This window comes from Cyprinus carpio, chromosome A9, assembly GCF_018340385.1.
Source record: "Cyprinus carpio isolate SPL01 chromosome A9, ASM1834038v1, whole genome shotgun sequence".
Lineage (NCBI taxonomy): Eukaryota > Metazoa > Chordata > Actinopteri > Cypriniformes > Cyprinidae > Cyprinus > Cyprinus carpio.
The window spans coordinates 26,268,882-26,284,393 of record NC_056580.1 but is presented as its reverse complement, the minus strand read 5'-3'; the positions used below and the strand labels follow the sequence as shown (position 1 = coordinate 26,284,393).

Sequence of the window (15,512 nt, the reverse complement as noted above, 5' to 3'; positions counted from 1 at the left end):
TAATTATTATAAATTAGTCACTAATATGGGAACAGAGCTTTGGTTTTGGAGGATACTGGCTGTAAAAGCCATAAGTAGCATTGCAAAAGCTTATTGTTTTGAAATACAAACCAACCTGGAGTGCAAATATGGCTGCATCCACCATTGAACTGTTCGCAGGGACTGCTGCACTGCTGCTGTTTGCTGTTGGAGAGCACGTGGATGTCCATGGGCCGTGATGGAAGGTTCTGTAGCATCACTCTCTGGTCGGACCCGTCATGCTTGTTTGCACGGTAGATGCTGTGTGTGTTCCAGTCCGTCCAGTAGATATGCTGACCGTACACTGTCATTGCAAACGGGTAGATGGCGGTGCTTACGATGACCTCACGGTTAGTGCCGGTGAGTGAGCATCTCTCAATCTTCTGTCTGCATAGAGAGAACAGTAGACCTTTTCTTAAAACTATGTAGCCCAAACATTGTAGATGAAGTATTAATAATACCAAAAGTGTCTAATTTGAAAAAAATATAAAAAAGGGTAGTATTTTTCGAATATAGCTAAATTTATATAAGTAAATATTATAAATACATATATTTTTTATAAATTATTAAATAATTCAATTTATTATTAGATTATTATTATTTTATTATGAAAGGTAAATTATACAATTAAATAAAATTATAATTATAAATATTATATTTTATATAGATATACATATATATACAGTACAGGTCAAAAGTTTGTAAACATTACTATTTTTAATGTTTTTGAAAGAAGTCTCTTCTGCTCATCAAGCCTGCATTTATTTGATCAAAAATACAGAAAATAAAATGTAATATTGTGAAATATTATTACAACTTTAATAGTTTTCTATTTGAATATACTTTAAAAAAAATAGTTTATTCCTGTGATGCAAAGCTGAATTTTCAGCATCATTACTCCAGCCTTCAGTGTCACATGTAACATTCAGTCTATCACATGATCATTTAGAAATCATTCTAATATTCTGATTTATTATGAGTGTTGGAAACAGTTCTGCTGTCTAATATATTTGATGAATAAAAGGTTAAAAAGAACTGCATTTATTCAAAATAAAAAAAATAATTCTAATAATATATATTCTAATAATATATTTTCTTTACTATCAATTTTTATCAATTTAACACATCCTTGCTGTATGGATTTTATTTTTAAAAAAAAAGAAAGAAAAAAACAATTACTGACCCCAAATTACTGACCAGTAGTGTATATTGTTATTACAAAATATTTATATTTTAAAAACATAGCTTCTTTTTTTTTTTTTTTTACTTTTTATTTATCAAAGTATCCTAAAAAAGTATCACATGTTCTGAAAAAATATTAAGCAGCAGAACTGTTTCCAACTTTGATAATGAATCATCATATTAGAATGATTTCTAAAGGATCTTGTGATAATGATCCTAAAAATTCAGCTTTGCATCACAGAAATAAATGATAATTTAAAGTATAATAAATTATTTTAAGTATAAACAATTATTTTAAATTGTAATAATATATCACAATATTACATTTTTTTTGGGTTTCTGTTTACGTATTTTTGATCAAATAAATGCAGGCTTGATGAGCAGAAGAAACTTCTTTCAAAAACATTAAAAATAGTAATGTTTCCAAACTTTTGACCTGTACTGTATATATAGATATAAAGATGGAAAGATGAGATCTTACAAGCTGGCATCTGCCCAGTAAAGCCTTTGATCCTCATAGTCTAGCGTCAGACCATTTGGCCAAACCAAGCTAGTGTTGACGATCTCTGTCCTGAAGTTTCCTCCCAGAGTTGCACGTTCTATCTTTGCATTGGTTCCCCAGTCGGTCCAGTACATATACCTGACCGCATATGAAGAGAAATGCATTTAAATTAGATGATAAAATGCCTCATTAAACATCTAAATCGCAGTCAAACTGAATGGGAGACTCACCCTCTACAGGGATCCAGCATGATGGCTCTGGGTCTGGGCACCTGTGCTACAACAGTCCTCTGAGATCCATCCACTGCCATGGAGCTGATGCTCTGGTTAATGTAGTCACTGTAATAGATCCTCTTATTGATCCAGTCATAGGCGATGCCATCAGGAGCTCCCAGATCTCCACAGAGAAGAAAATGTTCAAAAATACAAAGCTATAAAACTTTACCAGTAGCAAAAATCCGCCTAGCAACCACCCAGAACACTTTAATAATCACCTAGCAACAGCCTTAGTTACTCAGAAACACCTTAGCAACCACCTGGTAACCACTTGGAACACTTCTGAAAATGCTTAGTTAAGCATTAGATACCACTTAGCAACATCTTGGCAACCACCCATAACAAAGTAGCAACCAGTCCTAGCAACGACAATAAATGCAATAGAAACCATTCAGAACTTACCTAGAAACTGCCTAGCAACAACCTACAACACCTTAGCAACCACATATCGATGAATGTATGAAATTACACTGTTAAGCCCGCTTGAAGAAATAAATATATTTCTAGATTACATTTACAGATACATTATTAAAAATATAGACCTCCAGTCTGCAAACTAACCATTGTAAATGCCATGCGACATACTTTGTAAAGCCAACATTCAAAGATTGCCTTTCTAGCTAAACCTGCAGTGTGTCAGGGTGCTTTAGGAGCTTAAATAAGCTGCTCACCTGAGGCCACCTCTGTCGCAGGAGAGGTAGGTGAAGCCAAAGTAATGAAGCTAATCTTGCTCTGGCCCGCTCCTGAGCTCTGGGTGAAATAGATCCGGCCGTCCAACCGGTCGAAATCAAGGGCTACCGAAGTCCGGGGCACGTTAACCACGGGAAAGGGCAGAGAATGATCCTCTGGATCCAGCCGCAGAGATCGTACAGTGCTTTCTGTCGTATAGATAAGGTAGTCATCCCGGGATACCACACAACTGCTGCTGTCCGCAGCCAGATTCCCAAAGGCACACGAACACTTCCTCGTCTGAGATCCTGGGATGGCGAAGCAGAAGTGAGAGCAGCCGCCGTTAGACTCCAAGCAGGGGTTGTTTTGGAGCTCGTGGGCTGAACTTGGCTGCATTCTCCGGTCGAAGATCGTGACGTCCCGCAGCATGTTGATGTTGTCTCGGATCACGAGCGGCTGGTCGGTCGCACCTGGCTGTTTGCTCGCTTGGAAGACTTTCTTCAGGTTTCTGTCCACCCAGATTACATTCCCCTCAAACACGGTGACGCCGTATGGAGTCGGATAGCGACTCCCGTACCGTACGACCTCTGTCTCGCCCCCTTCGGGCCGGACTCGTGCGATCATGTCCAGGGAATCGTCCACCCAGTAGATGTATCCGTCTCTGTGATCCAAAGCCAGGCCTCTGGGGGTGACGATGCCTGAGGAAACCAGTACAGTCCGGTTGGAACCATCTAGAAAAGCTCGCTCGATTTTGGGGGTCTGTCCATAGTCGGCCCAGAAGAGGTATCTGTTCATGGGGTCCACCACAATATGACGAGGCATGTCTACTTGGGTCTTGAGAAGAACACGACGGAACGTGGTATTGAGTCGAAGCACTTCAATGTATGTCTCAGTCAAGAAGGCATTGGTGAAATAGAGGTTTCCTGTGGAAAGAACAAGAGAAGACACAATATTTGGTAAACCCGGACACTCAATGTTGCTTTGAGAGATTAAGGAAGAGACACTTTGTTTATCTTTGTACATATGCACTAGATGCATCATTAGTGAAAGTGAGTGCATGAGAGTTGCATTTCAAAGGTGGCGTGTCAAGTTATAGTCCTTTATGAACCTTGTCATAGAGAGTCAAATAATAAGATTCAACAAAACAAGTAACAAAAAAAGAACAATAAGCACATTTGTTTGTTGTGTTTCATGCAAGACCAAAACCCATTTTTAGCCATGGTTAAGTAGAAAGTATGTAAAGTAATATAAATATATATTTGAATAAATAAATCACTATCATCAAGAGTACAGAACCTGAGCGTTCTGCTAGATGAGTCTTTAAACCTTGACAAACACATTTCTTTTGTAATAGGCTCTAGTTTTTATCAACTTCGTCTGTTGTCAACCTAAATCATAACCTTTCCTAAATCATAAAACTCTAGAGATGGCTGTTCATGCTTTTATTACCTAAAATTAGCCAGTACAGACATTTATAATGATTTCAAACAAACACTGTTCTTCTGAACTTTCTATTCTTCAAAGAATAATGAAAAAACCATGTATCATGGTTTCCACAAATATATTAAGCAGTACAACTGATTTCAACATTGATAATAATAAGAAATGTTTCTTGAGCAGCAAATCATCGTATCAGAATGATTTCTGAAGAATCATGTGACACTGAAGACTGGAGTAATGATGCTGAAAATTCTGCTTTGCATCACAGGAATAAATTATTTTATAGTTATTTATAGTATAGTTATATTTATTAGTAAATTATAAAATTCTTTTCAAATATATTCAAATAGAAAACAGCTGGTTTAAATTAAAATAATATTTAACATTTTTACTGTATTTTTGATTCAATTAATGCAGTTCTGGTGAGCAAAAGAGACATTTAAATGGTAGTGTTTATATATATTGAGATATATTGAGAGATTAAAACAACTATAATGTTGTTTTAATGTTGTCAAAGTAAATTAGGTTAAATTTGGCAGCGTTGCTCATTCACATATTCAGGTCAAAAGTGTATGTTTAACAAGTTATGGGTCACTGAGGCCTGAACCAACTAAGCCTCTTTTCTGTCATATGTTAACCTTTAATCTTCTCTAACACCACCTGTCTGTGCTTATACTGATGCGAGTTAATGTTAATGTCCCTACAGTAAGGCTGTCACCATTCTGACCTCCAAAGCTGCTCTAGAACATTCCTCACGTAACACTCCATGAGTCCGGTGTATCTGAGGTACTTGGCATTAGTCTTCACAATCCTTTTGGAAGTACTTCACTAGTTTTAGAATGTGGACAAGTTTGTTTCAATCACATTGTCACAATTGTGCTGTATGAGCAGAGTCAACCAAAGTTCCCACATCTGATTTCGACATAAAACCCCTCACCTGCGGCCCAGTCTACAGCAATGCCTCGTATGCCATTGCGTCCGATTCCAGAGGTGACAATGCTTTGGAATCCAGATCCGTCCGGTTTGATCCGGCGGATTCCGTTCTGAGACGCCACGGTGCTGCTGAAGTCACACCAGTAAATGAAACCGGAAGGCATGTGCACGTCTACATGGAGAGCATTGCGGCCTACAGGACACACAGACACATACATTCACAAAGTGTTGTAGTGCAATAACATAATTTTTTTCTCTGTTGTGCCATGCATTGCTCATGATATGACACATTATTCACAAAATATTAGTAAAATGATGCTAGCAAAATACATGCTTTTTATTTGGCTGTAAAGCTTTAATTGCATCTCTGACATAAATATTAGTAATAAAAATGAGTTGCTAATTTATTCTAAAAAAAATGAAATACTATTTATTACATATATTACTTTTTCTAAATAATAAATAAGAATATTTATTCATTTTTATTACAAAGTAATAATTTTTTTTTTTATTTATAGTATGAAAGAATAAATATCACATAAAAGAATAAAAAAATAAATAAAATTAAATCATTTGGAAATAATATATTAAATTAAACATACATTTAAATAAATAGTAAATAAAATTATTTTTATACATAAGCTTTTGTTAAAATGTAAAATATTACAAAAAGTAGTTCAAATAGTCCACTTCTGTTAATCGATTCAACACTCATTAATGTTTTGAACGCCATGTTTCATATATTAAAAAATTATTTAGTATATATATATATATATATATATATATATATATATATATATATATATATATATATATATATATATATATATATAGAGAGAGAGAGAGAGAGAGGGAGAGAGAAAGAGAGAGAGAGAGATAGATAGATGTGGTTACATACAATAGTTAATTGGGTGTGATTAATCGCGATTAATCGATTTTACAGCACTAATAATTATATATAATTTTATACATATGGTCATTTTTATATATAGTTTATGTAAAGATGATAAATTATTTTAATTTTCCGAATTTATTAGTTTGAATAAAACTACTATATAAAATATAAAACATATTTAATACAAAAATATATTGTAATTATATAATATATCATTATCATACTATATTATATTAATTAAATAAATTATACTGTTTGATAGAATAGTATTTTTAATAATTGTTTTTCTATACCACCCAGTCCTCCTGAAACGCACCTCTGCCTGCCACAGGCACCATAGACTCGGAGTGATCTGCTCCCTCCAGACTGAAGCCCTTGATGGCAGTGAGCATAGAGATCACCATGTAGGATTGGTATGGAGAACAGGTTCTGTTATCAGCACTGAGTCTGAACCCCGTCGCACAGGCGCAGCTGAACAGGCCACCGGGACGAGGCAGACACAACTGCTCACACGTCCCCACGTTATTACTGCAGCCGTTAGACGATCCTGCTGAGGCTACAGGCAGACAGACAGACAGACGGCAGATAAAGAGAATGAGAAACAGATATACAGTACTGCAAATAGGTAACCATAAGAGTATATGATACTGACTCATACCTATCTATTTTGGCTATGTATACACATTCCTGGTGCATATCAGTGTGTAGCAGCACTGATATATTGGGACTCTGCTTTGCTAGCACTTCCAGATCTTACTGGATAGACTTATACAATAGACGGTGTTCACAGCCCTGGAGAATGAACATGTGCACTGAACACCGAACAAAGGGACACTGATTCTTCTCCACATAAAGCTGAGCGTCCCCCTGAGGCAGAGGGGAACTAATTGGTAAACTGATATCCTATTGAAAGTCATTCATCCCTCTCTGGTAATTGCTACACGGACATCAGGGTTATGATGACTTCCAGAAAAGACCACCCTACGTCAACCACAGAATGAATCAGAGATGAATGATCAAAAAATGGCACCGTGAAATGCATTTTAAGCCTCAATTGCAATTCAATTTTTTTAGCTGCACACCCTCAGAAACCAACTGCTGCCTTGATCAACATAATCAAAGACAATATAATGAAAAAGATAATGTATTTTTTTCTTGTCGTTACTTGTTTTCTACATAATGATTTGGCAAAACTGTATATAAAAACTCATGCCAATAAAGTACTTTAAATTGAATTTAAATGAATTAAAAACTTGCCTATTTTACCCCAACATGAGGGTGTGATGTGTAGTTTTATGTTTATTAGAGTTCATAGAGTTTTTTTTAGAGTTGTTTATAAGAGTTCATCAGCTTAGCAACATGACAACACTGCATAAAGCTGTATAATGGCTTGATAAATGTCTATATTTGTGTGTGATGTGAAGTTTTTTTGCTTAGAAAGAGTTCATGTTAGAGTTGTTAGCTTAACAACATGCTAACACCAAACTCCATGTGCGCTTTGCGTGGGAGGAGCTATTTGTATGATGCATTGAGTTAATGCCTATCTAGAGACTTCAAAAAAAAAATGTATCCAATTTCAGAAGGAAGTAGCCTATGAAGGTAATAGACAACAAGAGCTTACTAGGTTTTGGAACAGAGCCATTATGTTTTTTTTTAATATACTCACAGTCTCTGTAGTGTACTTTGAGTACTCTCAGACCGGCCACGTTATCCCGCATTACGACGCGGTTGAGTCCCGTGGCTTTGTCGACGCGTTCAATCACCTCAAAGTCTCGATCTGTGAAGTACAGGTAGGCGTCGTATACAGCCACACCCCACGGATGGGACAGTCCACTCACCATAGTGATGCGGTTTGATCCATCGGGATCGCCGCGCTCGATCTGAAACAATAGAAAACAGTTATTTTTGAAATGCAGCCTTGGTAAGCAAAAGAGACTTCTTTCAAAAACATAAAAATCCTATGTACTGTATGCCAATTAATTAATCACTATTAATTCAATCCCTTAATTAATCAATGCATGCAACTACATTAACGTTTCTGACTGCCATACCACGCCAGTTCCTGTAACGACCCAGTAGAGCTTGTTCTCTCTGATGTCTATAGTTATGAACTCCACATGTTCCAGATTATGGGTGAAGAGGATGGCCGCATTGGAGCCGTCCATATCTGCCGATGCCACCTTGGCAGGGATCCCACTCTCTGTTCCCTGATCTGTCCAGTACATCTTTCTAAAACAAAGACAGAGCATCACTAAACAGAATCACATGTATGTGAACCATAACATATAGGAAATACGTCTGTTTTGCCTCTGCGTTTGTATACAAATACAGCAATTTCATGCTTCTACAAGTACATATATTCTAAGGACTGATCATGACTATGTGTACTTTGCTGTTTAGCGTGCTCAGGCGGTTCAGTCCTGGCAGATGACATTAAATCGGCTGGAGCTTGTTGAATTTGGTGATCAGGGTTAATGCCAGACTTCTGCTTATCTGGACTTACCCACGTGCCGGATCCACCGCAATGCCAACGGGAGCTCCTGCACCAGTAGGTGAGCCACTGTTAGTGATGAGAGTCTTCCTGTACTGACTTTCTCCTTTTAATCTGAGAACCTGAAACAAATCAAATTGGGTTTGTCACAATAACAGTACCAGTGAAATTTCCTAATTATCAATACCACTTTCTACACAGCAGCAAAACTGGTATGCTACACTAAAAATGGTAACATCAAAATTAACTGGTTTTATTAAAATAAAAAATAGTATTTAGCATCACTATTTTAACCCAGGTTTTATAAACTTTTTTATTAAATGACATTACTACATACTACTATTATACTATTATTATTTTCTCAGGTTGTTCAAGGAATAATTCAAATAAAAAACAAAAAATAAGTAATGAACAAAGAAAAAAGTATAAAACAAAAATCAATAAAACAAAGAAAAACAATAAAAAGTTTGTACCAAGTATTCAAGTAAATATTCAGAAATTGAAACCTAATGTACAGGTCTAATATTTTATATACAGTATATATTATATATATTATTTACATTTTAGTTCTGCCTGTTTAAATTTACTTGAGACAAACTGACAGTGATTACAGTAGTACCTCATCATATAGGCATTACATTTGTTTATTTATGTACCGAAAAAAATATGATTTTCATTGAAAATGTAATTTTTAACATTGTTATAGGACAATATTTGGCCGAGATACAACTATTTGAAAATCTGAATCTGAAGGTGCAAAACAATCTAAATATTAAGAAAATCGCCTTTAAAGTTGTCCAAATGAATTCCTTAGCAATGCATATTACTAAAAATCAAAAATTAAGTTTTAATATATTTATATTTACTATTATTTTTGAATTTAGCATTTATTTTTATATTTGCTGTTTTCACTTTAATTTTAGTTTAAGTTTTAGTAATTTTGTTATGTGCTTTTAACTATTCTTTAGTAATCTTCAGAATGTAGAAATAACCCTCAGCCCTGACAAGAACAAACTATGATGCAGGGAATGAGATCTGAAGTCTTGCAAACCTCTATCGACTGTGATGCAGGGTTAGAGTAGTACAGGTTCTGGGACATCCAGTCCAGAGCCAGTCCGACCGGAGAACCCTGGATGGCCGCTGGTGCAAACTCAGTTCTGTTGGTACCATCTGACTTCACTCGATGAATCTCACCCTGTGCAGATAAATAAGATACAGTTCATAGTAAAAAAAAACTAATTTTGGTAGTCAAAACACCTGTTAACTAGTTAAAATTAAGAATACAAGTGGTTTTAATCATTTGGGATCGGTAAGAAAGTGTTTATATGATTTACCGGATGTTCAACCCAGTAGATCATCTGCTCAGCATCATCAAAGTCGACGTCATATCCATTCAGCAGCCCGGTGACCGGCACCATGGCGTCATTGCTCTTGTCATTCGGGTTAAGCGGGATGCCATAAATGACGCTGTCCCTCACTACCACCAAGAATGGTTCCTCAACTGCAAAATCATCAGCCATAATTCATACGGTATTCATAAAAATCATAATAATGGGCTTTTCAGCAGTGACACATCTAACAATTACGTCATGTGAAATAATTACACAATTTCTGAGTGAACTGTTTCTGTAAGAACAATCACAGATGCATATATCCCGTGTGAAAAAGAAATACACTTTAGTATACTTAAAAAAAAATATTGAGGAAATAAAATATCTTACAATAATATACAATAATATATAACAAGGGCTGAAACCTGAGCGAGGTTGAGTTTGCCCTAAGAGAATGTTAAGGGCTTCTTAAGACTAAAGGCCTCTTGCGTGCTTTCATGCGTTACCGCCAGCTGAGCTGAGGGCTTTTATAATAGTAAATGTTTGCCTCTGCAAAGAAGCTTACTAAGTAAATCGAATATGGGTTGCTGTTGAAAAGTTTTCATTCCCCTGAAATCTATATCCAATTTTAACAGAAGACTGCTTCATTCATTCACTGTGAAGCAGATTAAATGGACAGAGGTCAGCGTTACAGACAAAGACACATGCATTATTCATTAAAAGCAGCCACAAGCAGGAATAAACTGTAAAACTCATTGCATTAATTTATCTTATCCATTGCGTATTCATTAAAGTCCTTTACTGATGCCTTGTTCTATTTATGACGTACTGAAAAACCCCTATCGGTCGATGTATCTCGTACCTCTAGCACATGTGAACTGGTCAGCAGCGAGAGTCCATCCAGACGGACAGGCACAGGAGTAAAACCTGGGACCGATCGCTGACAGGAGGCAGATATGAGTGCAGGGGCTCGATCGGGGGTCACAGGGGTTATAACCTGAAGAAAGAACACAGCGAAGCTTTGAAATCAACATGAAGGACTATATTACCCTTTTATAACATGTTTATGGTTTTATGGTGTGCAGCTAGTTTATCTGGCTTTATTTCAGGTTTGTGATCAGTGTTGTACCTGCAGGCTGTCTGGCTGGATGAAGTGCCACCAGACCCATGGGCTGGGGCAGACTATACAGCATCACCGTCTGGTTCTGTCCGTGCCACTTGTTGGCTCGGATCACACGGTTGACGTATCTGTCGGTCCAATAGACAAAATCCTCAAAAATGGTAATTGCGTGGGGATGTTGCAGTACTTTTCATTGAGAAACAAGAGGTGTTTTATTCACATGAAAAATACAAGGGTTTGCAAAAGTGATGCTCTATCATGTGACCAAAAATTGAGAAGATTTTAATGTAGACAATTAAGTAATGAAGAAAGGCAGTTCCAGTTGAGTTTTCATATTATTTAAAAGTCCCCATTTTCTTTACAGAAATTAAAAATGCATTGTATGCACTCCATTAAATGTCTTGTGCATCTGCATTCACATACTTGCAACTACATATTGATCCTAATATTCAATCAACAAACACTGTAAATCATTGATGGATTCAATGATTGGGTTTATGAAATTCATATTTGCTTACACTGCAAAAAAAATGTCTTTCTTCCTTGGTATTGTTGTTTTGGTATCAACTACAAATATCTAAACGTTCTTTAATCAACGTCAAAATGACAAAATAAGAAGTCTGAAAATGTATCAGAATGAAGTGGGTTTATGGTTAAAACAAGAAAAATAAAAACTTAATCTAATGGGAAATCAAGTCTAATTTTCTTTCTTTCTTCTAAGACTTCTTTCTTATCTTATTTTCTAGCATTTTTTTTAGTTGATTCTTGTTGATTAAAAAAGTTTTTTATGGTGGAAAAGAAGAAAAAAAAAAATAATGATGAGGAAGATCATTTTTTTAGTGTGTGATATATTGTGTAACCCTTGTCATATTCGTAAACATAAATGAGTACATAAAACAAAAGGTCTCACCAAATCACTGGCCAACACTTGTTTTCGGTTCTTTCCATCATAATCACAGTAGTCGATAAAGTCTAGGTAAGCGTCAGCAAAGTAAAGCAGGTTGTTAGGGTAGTCAATAGTTAAGCCATTGGGCCAATAAAGTTTGCTGCTGATGATCGTGGTCCTTAATTTCCCATCCATGCTGGCTCTCTCGATACGAGGATTTCTGCCCCAGTCCGTCCAAAACATCAGGTGTGTGCTGAAATACATAAAAAAGGGATATTGTTTTCAGCCACTGGTCATTAATTTTTATATACTTGTTATTTGGCCACTTACTTGTTTCTAGGGTCCACTACCAGACCTCTTGGATTGGTCACGTTTTCACTAATCAGCACCGTTCTGTGAGACCCATCCAGTTTTGACACCTCTATGGTCTCCAAAATATAGTCTGTCCAGTATAGGTTTCTGCCGACCCAGTCTACGGCGAGACTCTCGGTCACAGTCACTCCACTGTCAAAGATCTGCCGGGAAGAGAAGGATATTTTTAGGGTTAAATGTTGGTCATGTTGACTGTGAGGGTGCTGGAGTTGTCTTCAAGTCACTCACCACGGAGCGATTAGTCCCATTTTTGTGAGCGCTCCATATTCTGTCCTGGGTGGTGTCAGACCAGTAAATACGTTCCGTAACCGAGTCGAAATCTACGGCCACGATGTTGCGGCCATCGCGCACTAGAGACCGAATAATGTTTGGCTGTGCAAGGATGTCGTCTGATACAATCTGATTCCGACTGGCCACTAAGAGCAAGGCCTCTCGAGATCCTGTCAGATTGAGAAAGAAATAGAGTACAGAATGATTTAAAATATAATTACAATTTAAAATAGCTTTTTATATTTAAGCTTTTTATTTTCATATATTTTTAAATGAATTTTATTCCTGTGATTTAACAATAATAAATATTAAAAAATTATATATATATATATATATATATATATATATTTTTTTTTTTTTTTTTTTAAATAATAAAATATTACAAACAACATTTTAAAAATGTAAGCATTTATAATAAAAAAAAAAATCTCATTTTAAAATAAAGTCTTCGATACTAAGAAATAACACAAATGAAAGTATGAGAATTATGAAGTGACCAAAAAAAGTTAAACAATACACTTGATGCTTTTCATTTACTGTCCAATATTCAATCAATCTAATAAAAAATTAAACCAATAATTTTTCAAATTAAAATTTAGTTTTGCAATGAAATTCTTAAGAATGGACAATTTATATTTGCCTACAAAACTCCAATTGCAGTCATTCAAGCATAAGCCTTTAAATCAAAAGGCTTTCACAATGATGAGAAACATCAGTAATTCAGTCAGGTGTGTCCAACTTGTGACTGGCAGTCAGTGCTTTGTGCTTCATATTTGGATCGCAATATGTGATTATAATTTAAAGTAGACCGTTATCTCAAAACATATCAAATAACCTTGACAGGACTAGAAATTAATCCAAACATGCATCAGCTCTCAGTTATGAAACTAAGCAAGACATATCTGACATGGCCAAATAGAAGGATAAAAAAAGAGTCCCATTGAAAAGCAACATTCAGAAAGAAGATGAGGTATATCGGATGACAGCATTTTTCAACAGGTTATCTCGAGGGAATGGGCTCTTGTCAGTGGCAGAGCTCATAAACAACCCTTTGTTTGGTGATTACCACCTAATTACCCCCCCCATAAGAGAGTTTGTGACTGACATTATGTTATTTGTCTTATCAGTGGTAATCCGAGAGGCTACACAAGACCAATTGGCCTCCGGAGTCTAATCGTGGCTCCACTCCACTAATATCTGTCTTAGCACTGTCAGAGATCACAAAGCTCAGAGGAGACGCACAAACCTGAGGCCTTGCAGGTGCGTCCGTCTGCCTCTAGAGTGTATCCATCCTGACAATGGCAGCGGAAGGAGCCTCTCTCATTGAAGCAGTGCTGACTGCAGACACCCGGAGGATGGCATTCATCGATGTCCTCGCAGGTCTTTGAGTCGTTACTCAGCTGGAAGCCCATAGGACACGTGCACTGGGCTCCAAACGGGCCCTGAATGCAGCCGTGAGTGCAGCCCGCATTGTTATCCGTGCAGCTCTCCTGATCTATGAGGAAGCAGAGAAGTTCAGATGAAAGACAATGTGAAGAAAAAGCATGCATGACGATACAAGGTATTCTGCGAACATGCTGAGCACAACCATTAAAGGGCTGAGCAATATACAAAAAATCTGTATATTTCTAGATTTACTAATAAAAATGCATACAGTACAAAGTTTTTTTTTCCTTTTCATTCAAATGAACCATTTTTGTGACCAAACAGCCATTTTAATAAATTAAAAAAGTTTGATGCAAGACAGGGTTATTATATTAAACTAAAACCATTTTTAATTAAATAAAATATTTAAAAAACATTTTTTATTTCCACTAGTTGCCAAGGAAATATTTCTCATTTTCATTTAGTTTAACTAAAATAACTAAAATTAAAATTGAAATAAAAATGAATAAAAACTACATAGAGGTATAAAAAAACTGTAAAAATTAAAATGAAAACGTAAATTATAAAAAATAAAATAATTAAACCTATTAGTAAAAACTATAATAGTATATCACCGATGCTACAATAACACTGATGCAAAAAGTAAAACTATAGTTAAAAATGACCATGAAATGTTTTCCACTGCAAAAACAGCAATATTTATTTACATATATCAACATTTTAATAAACAAAAAAATTCCACATGGACAGTTATGTGAACGTTATCGATAGTACAAATGAATCAGTGAATCGGTTCGTCTGGTAGAAAAGGAATCAAAATTACAAACTCTAAAGTAATTTTTGTTACTATAAAGTTAAAAAAGGGAAATGTAATGTTTAAAAAGGTTTTCATTCAAATGAACCATTTTGTGACCTAACAGCCATTTGTGCCAATTAAATTCAAAATGCTTAATGCATGTAAAATACAGTAAAAATAATAAGTTAAAAGTGAGGCATATTTTACACAGTTCTTCACTAATTGAACAATGAATGAAGAATATTATTATTATTATTATTATTTATATATTTTCATGCACCATCTACATACATTTATATTAAAGCATTTTAATATAGAAAAATGCCACATGAACAGTTCTATGAACATTACAGATGATGCAAATGAATCAGTGAATCAGTTCGGCTGTTGGGAAATAAGTCAAACTAACCTACTCTAATGTTGTTTTTGCTACTAAAGTTTAAATAAACAAAAAAGGACTGGCAAACCCAATCTAATGTCACTGTCCTCAAGAAACTCAATGTCCCAAAAAGTGCATTAAAATCATTATAATATTCATAAAGTTGCTTAATTTCCAAAATCATTATGAATATATGGTGAATATTCAATATATTGCCCAGCCCTAATGTTTACTGTTTAAATCGAAGTGGTTGTGTACCATTTCTACGGACTAACACGTAATTTCTTTCAAAAACAGTACTACAAACTACATCTCTAAGTGACTATAATGCTAAACACACACAATCTTGCCATATTTAGACACTCTGATCATAACTGGACGGTTGGTGAGTACAGCCAGACAGATACTGAGATAGATTAGTGCTTCATGCAGAGGATTGTGGGTGATTAGGGATATAGCCTACCTGGTAAGGGCTCATCTGTGAGAGGGGAGAGCAACATGGAAGGAAAATCACAGATCATTGCAGTGTTATTTTCCAGATTAGCTAAACACATGCATGATTTGATG

At 35.6% G+C, this 15,512-nt stretch overlaps 1 protein-coding gene across 1 annotated transcript in view; it reads right to left on the bottom strand.

The window, feature by feature from the left end:
• lrp2a (low density lipoprotein receptor-related protein 2a) overlaps positions 1-15,512 on the bottom strand; it is a 90,501-nt gene that overhangs the window by 37,143 nt on the left and 37,846 nt on the right. The window contains exons 26-42 of the mRNA XM_042764459.1: positions 13,631-13,879; positions 12,343-12,554; positions 12,073-12,257; positions 11,767-11,995; positions 10,866-11,043; positions 10,599-10,733; positions 9,740-9,906; positions 9,457-9,600; positions 8,418-8,527; positions 7,966-8,143; positions 7,581-7,794; positions 6,231-6,470; positions 5,024-5,212; positions 2,649-3,569; positions 1,933-2,098; positions 1,682-1,840; positions 116-405 (exon numbers count right to left, since the gene is read on the bottom strand). Coding sequence (XP_042620393.1) covers positions 116-405; positions 1,682-1,840; positions 1,933-2,098; positions 2,649-3,569; positions 5,024-5,212; positions 6,231-6,470; positions 7,581-7,794; positions 7,966-8,143; positions 8,418-8,527; positions 9,457-9,600; positions 9,740-9,906; positions 10,599-10,733; positions 10,866-11,043; positions 11,767-11,995; positions 12,073-12,257; positions 12,343-12,554; positions 13,631-13,879 — 3,966 coding nt within the window. The remainder of the gene's footprint in view (positions 1-115; positions 406-1,681; positions 1,841-1,932; positions 2,099-2,648; positions 3,570-5,023; positions 5,213-6,230; positions 6,471-7,580; positions 7,795-7,965; positions 8,144-8,417; positions 8,528-9,456; positions 9,601-9,739; positions 9,907-10,598; positions 10,734-10,865; positions 11,044-11,766; positions 11,996-12,072; positions 12,258-12,342; positions 12,555-13,630; positions 13,880-15,512) is intronic.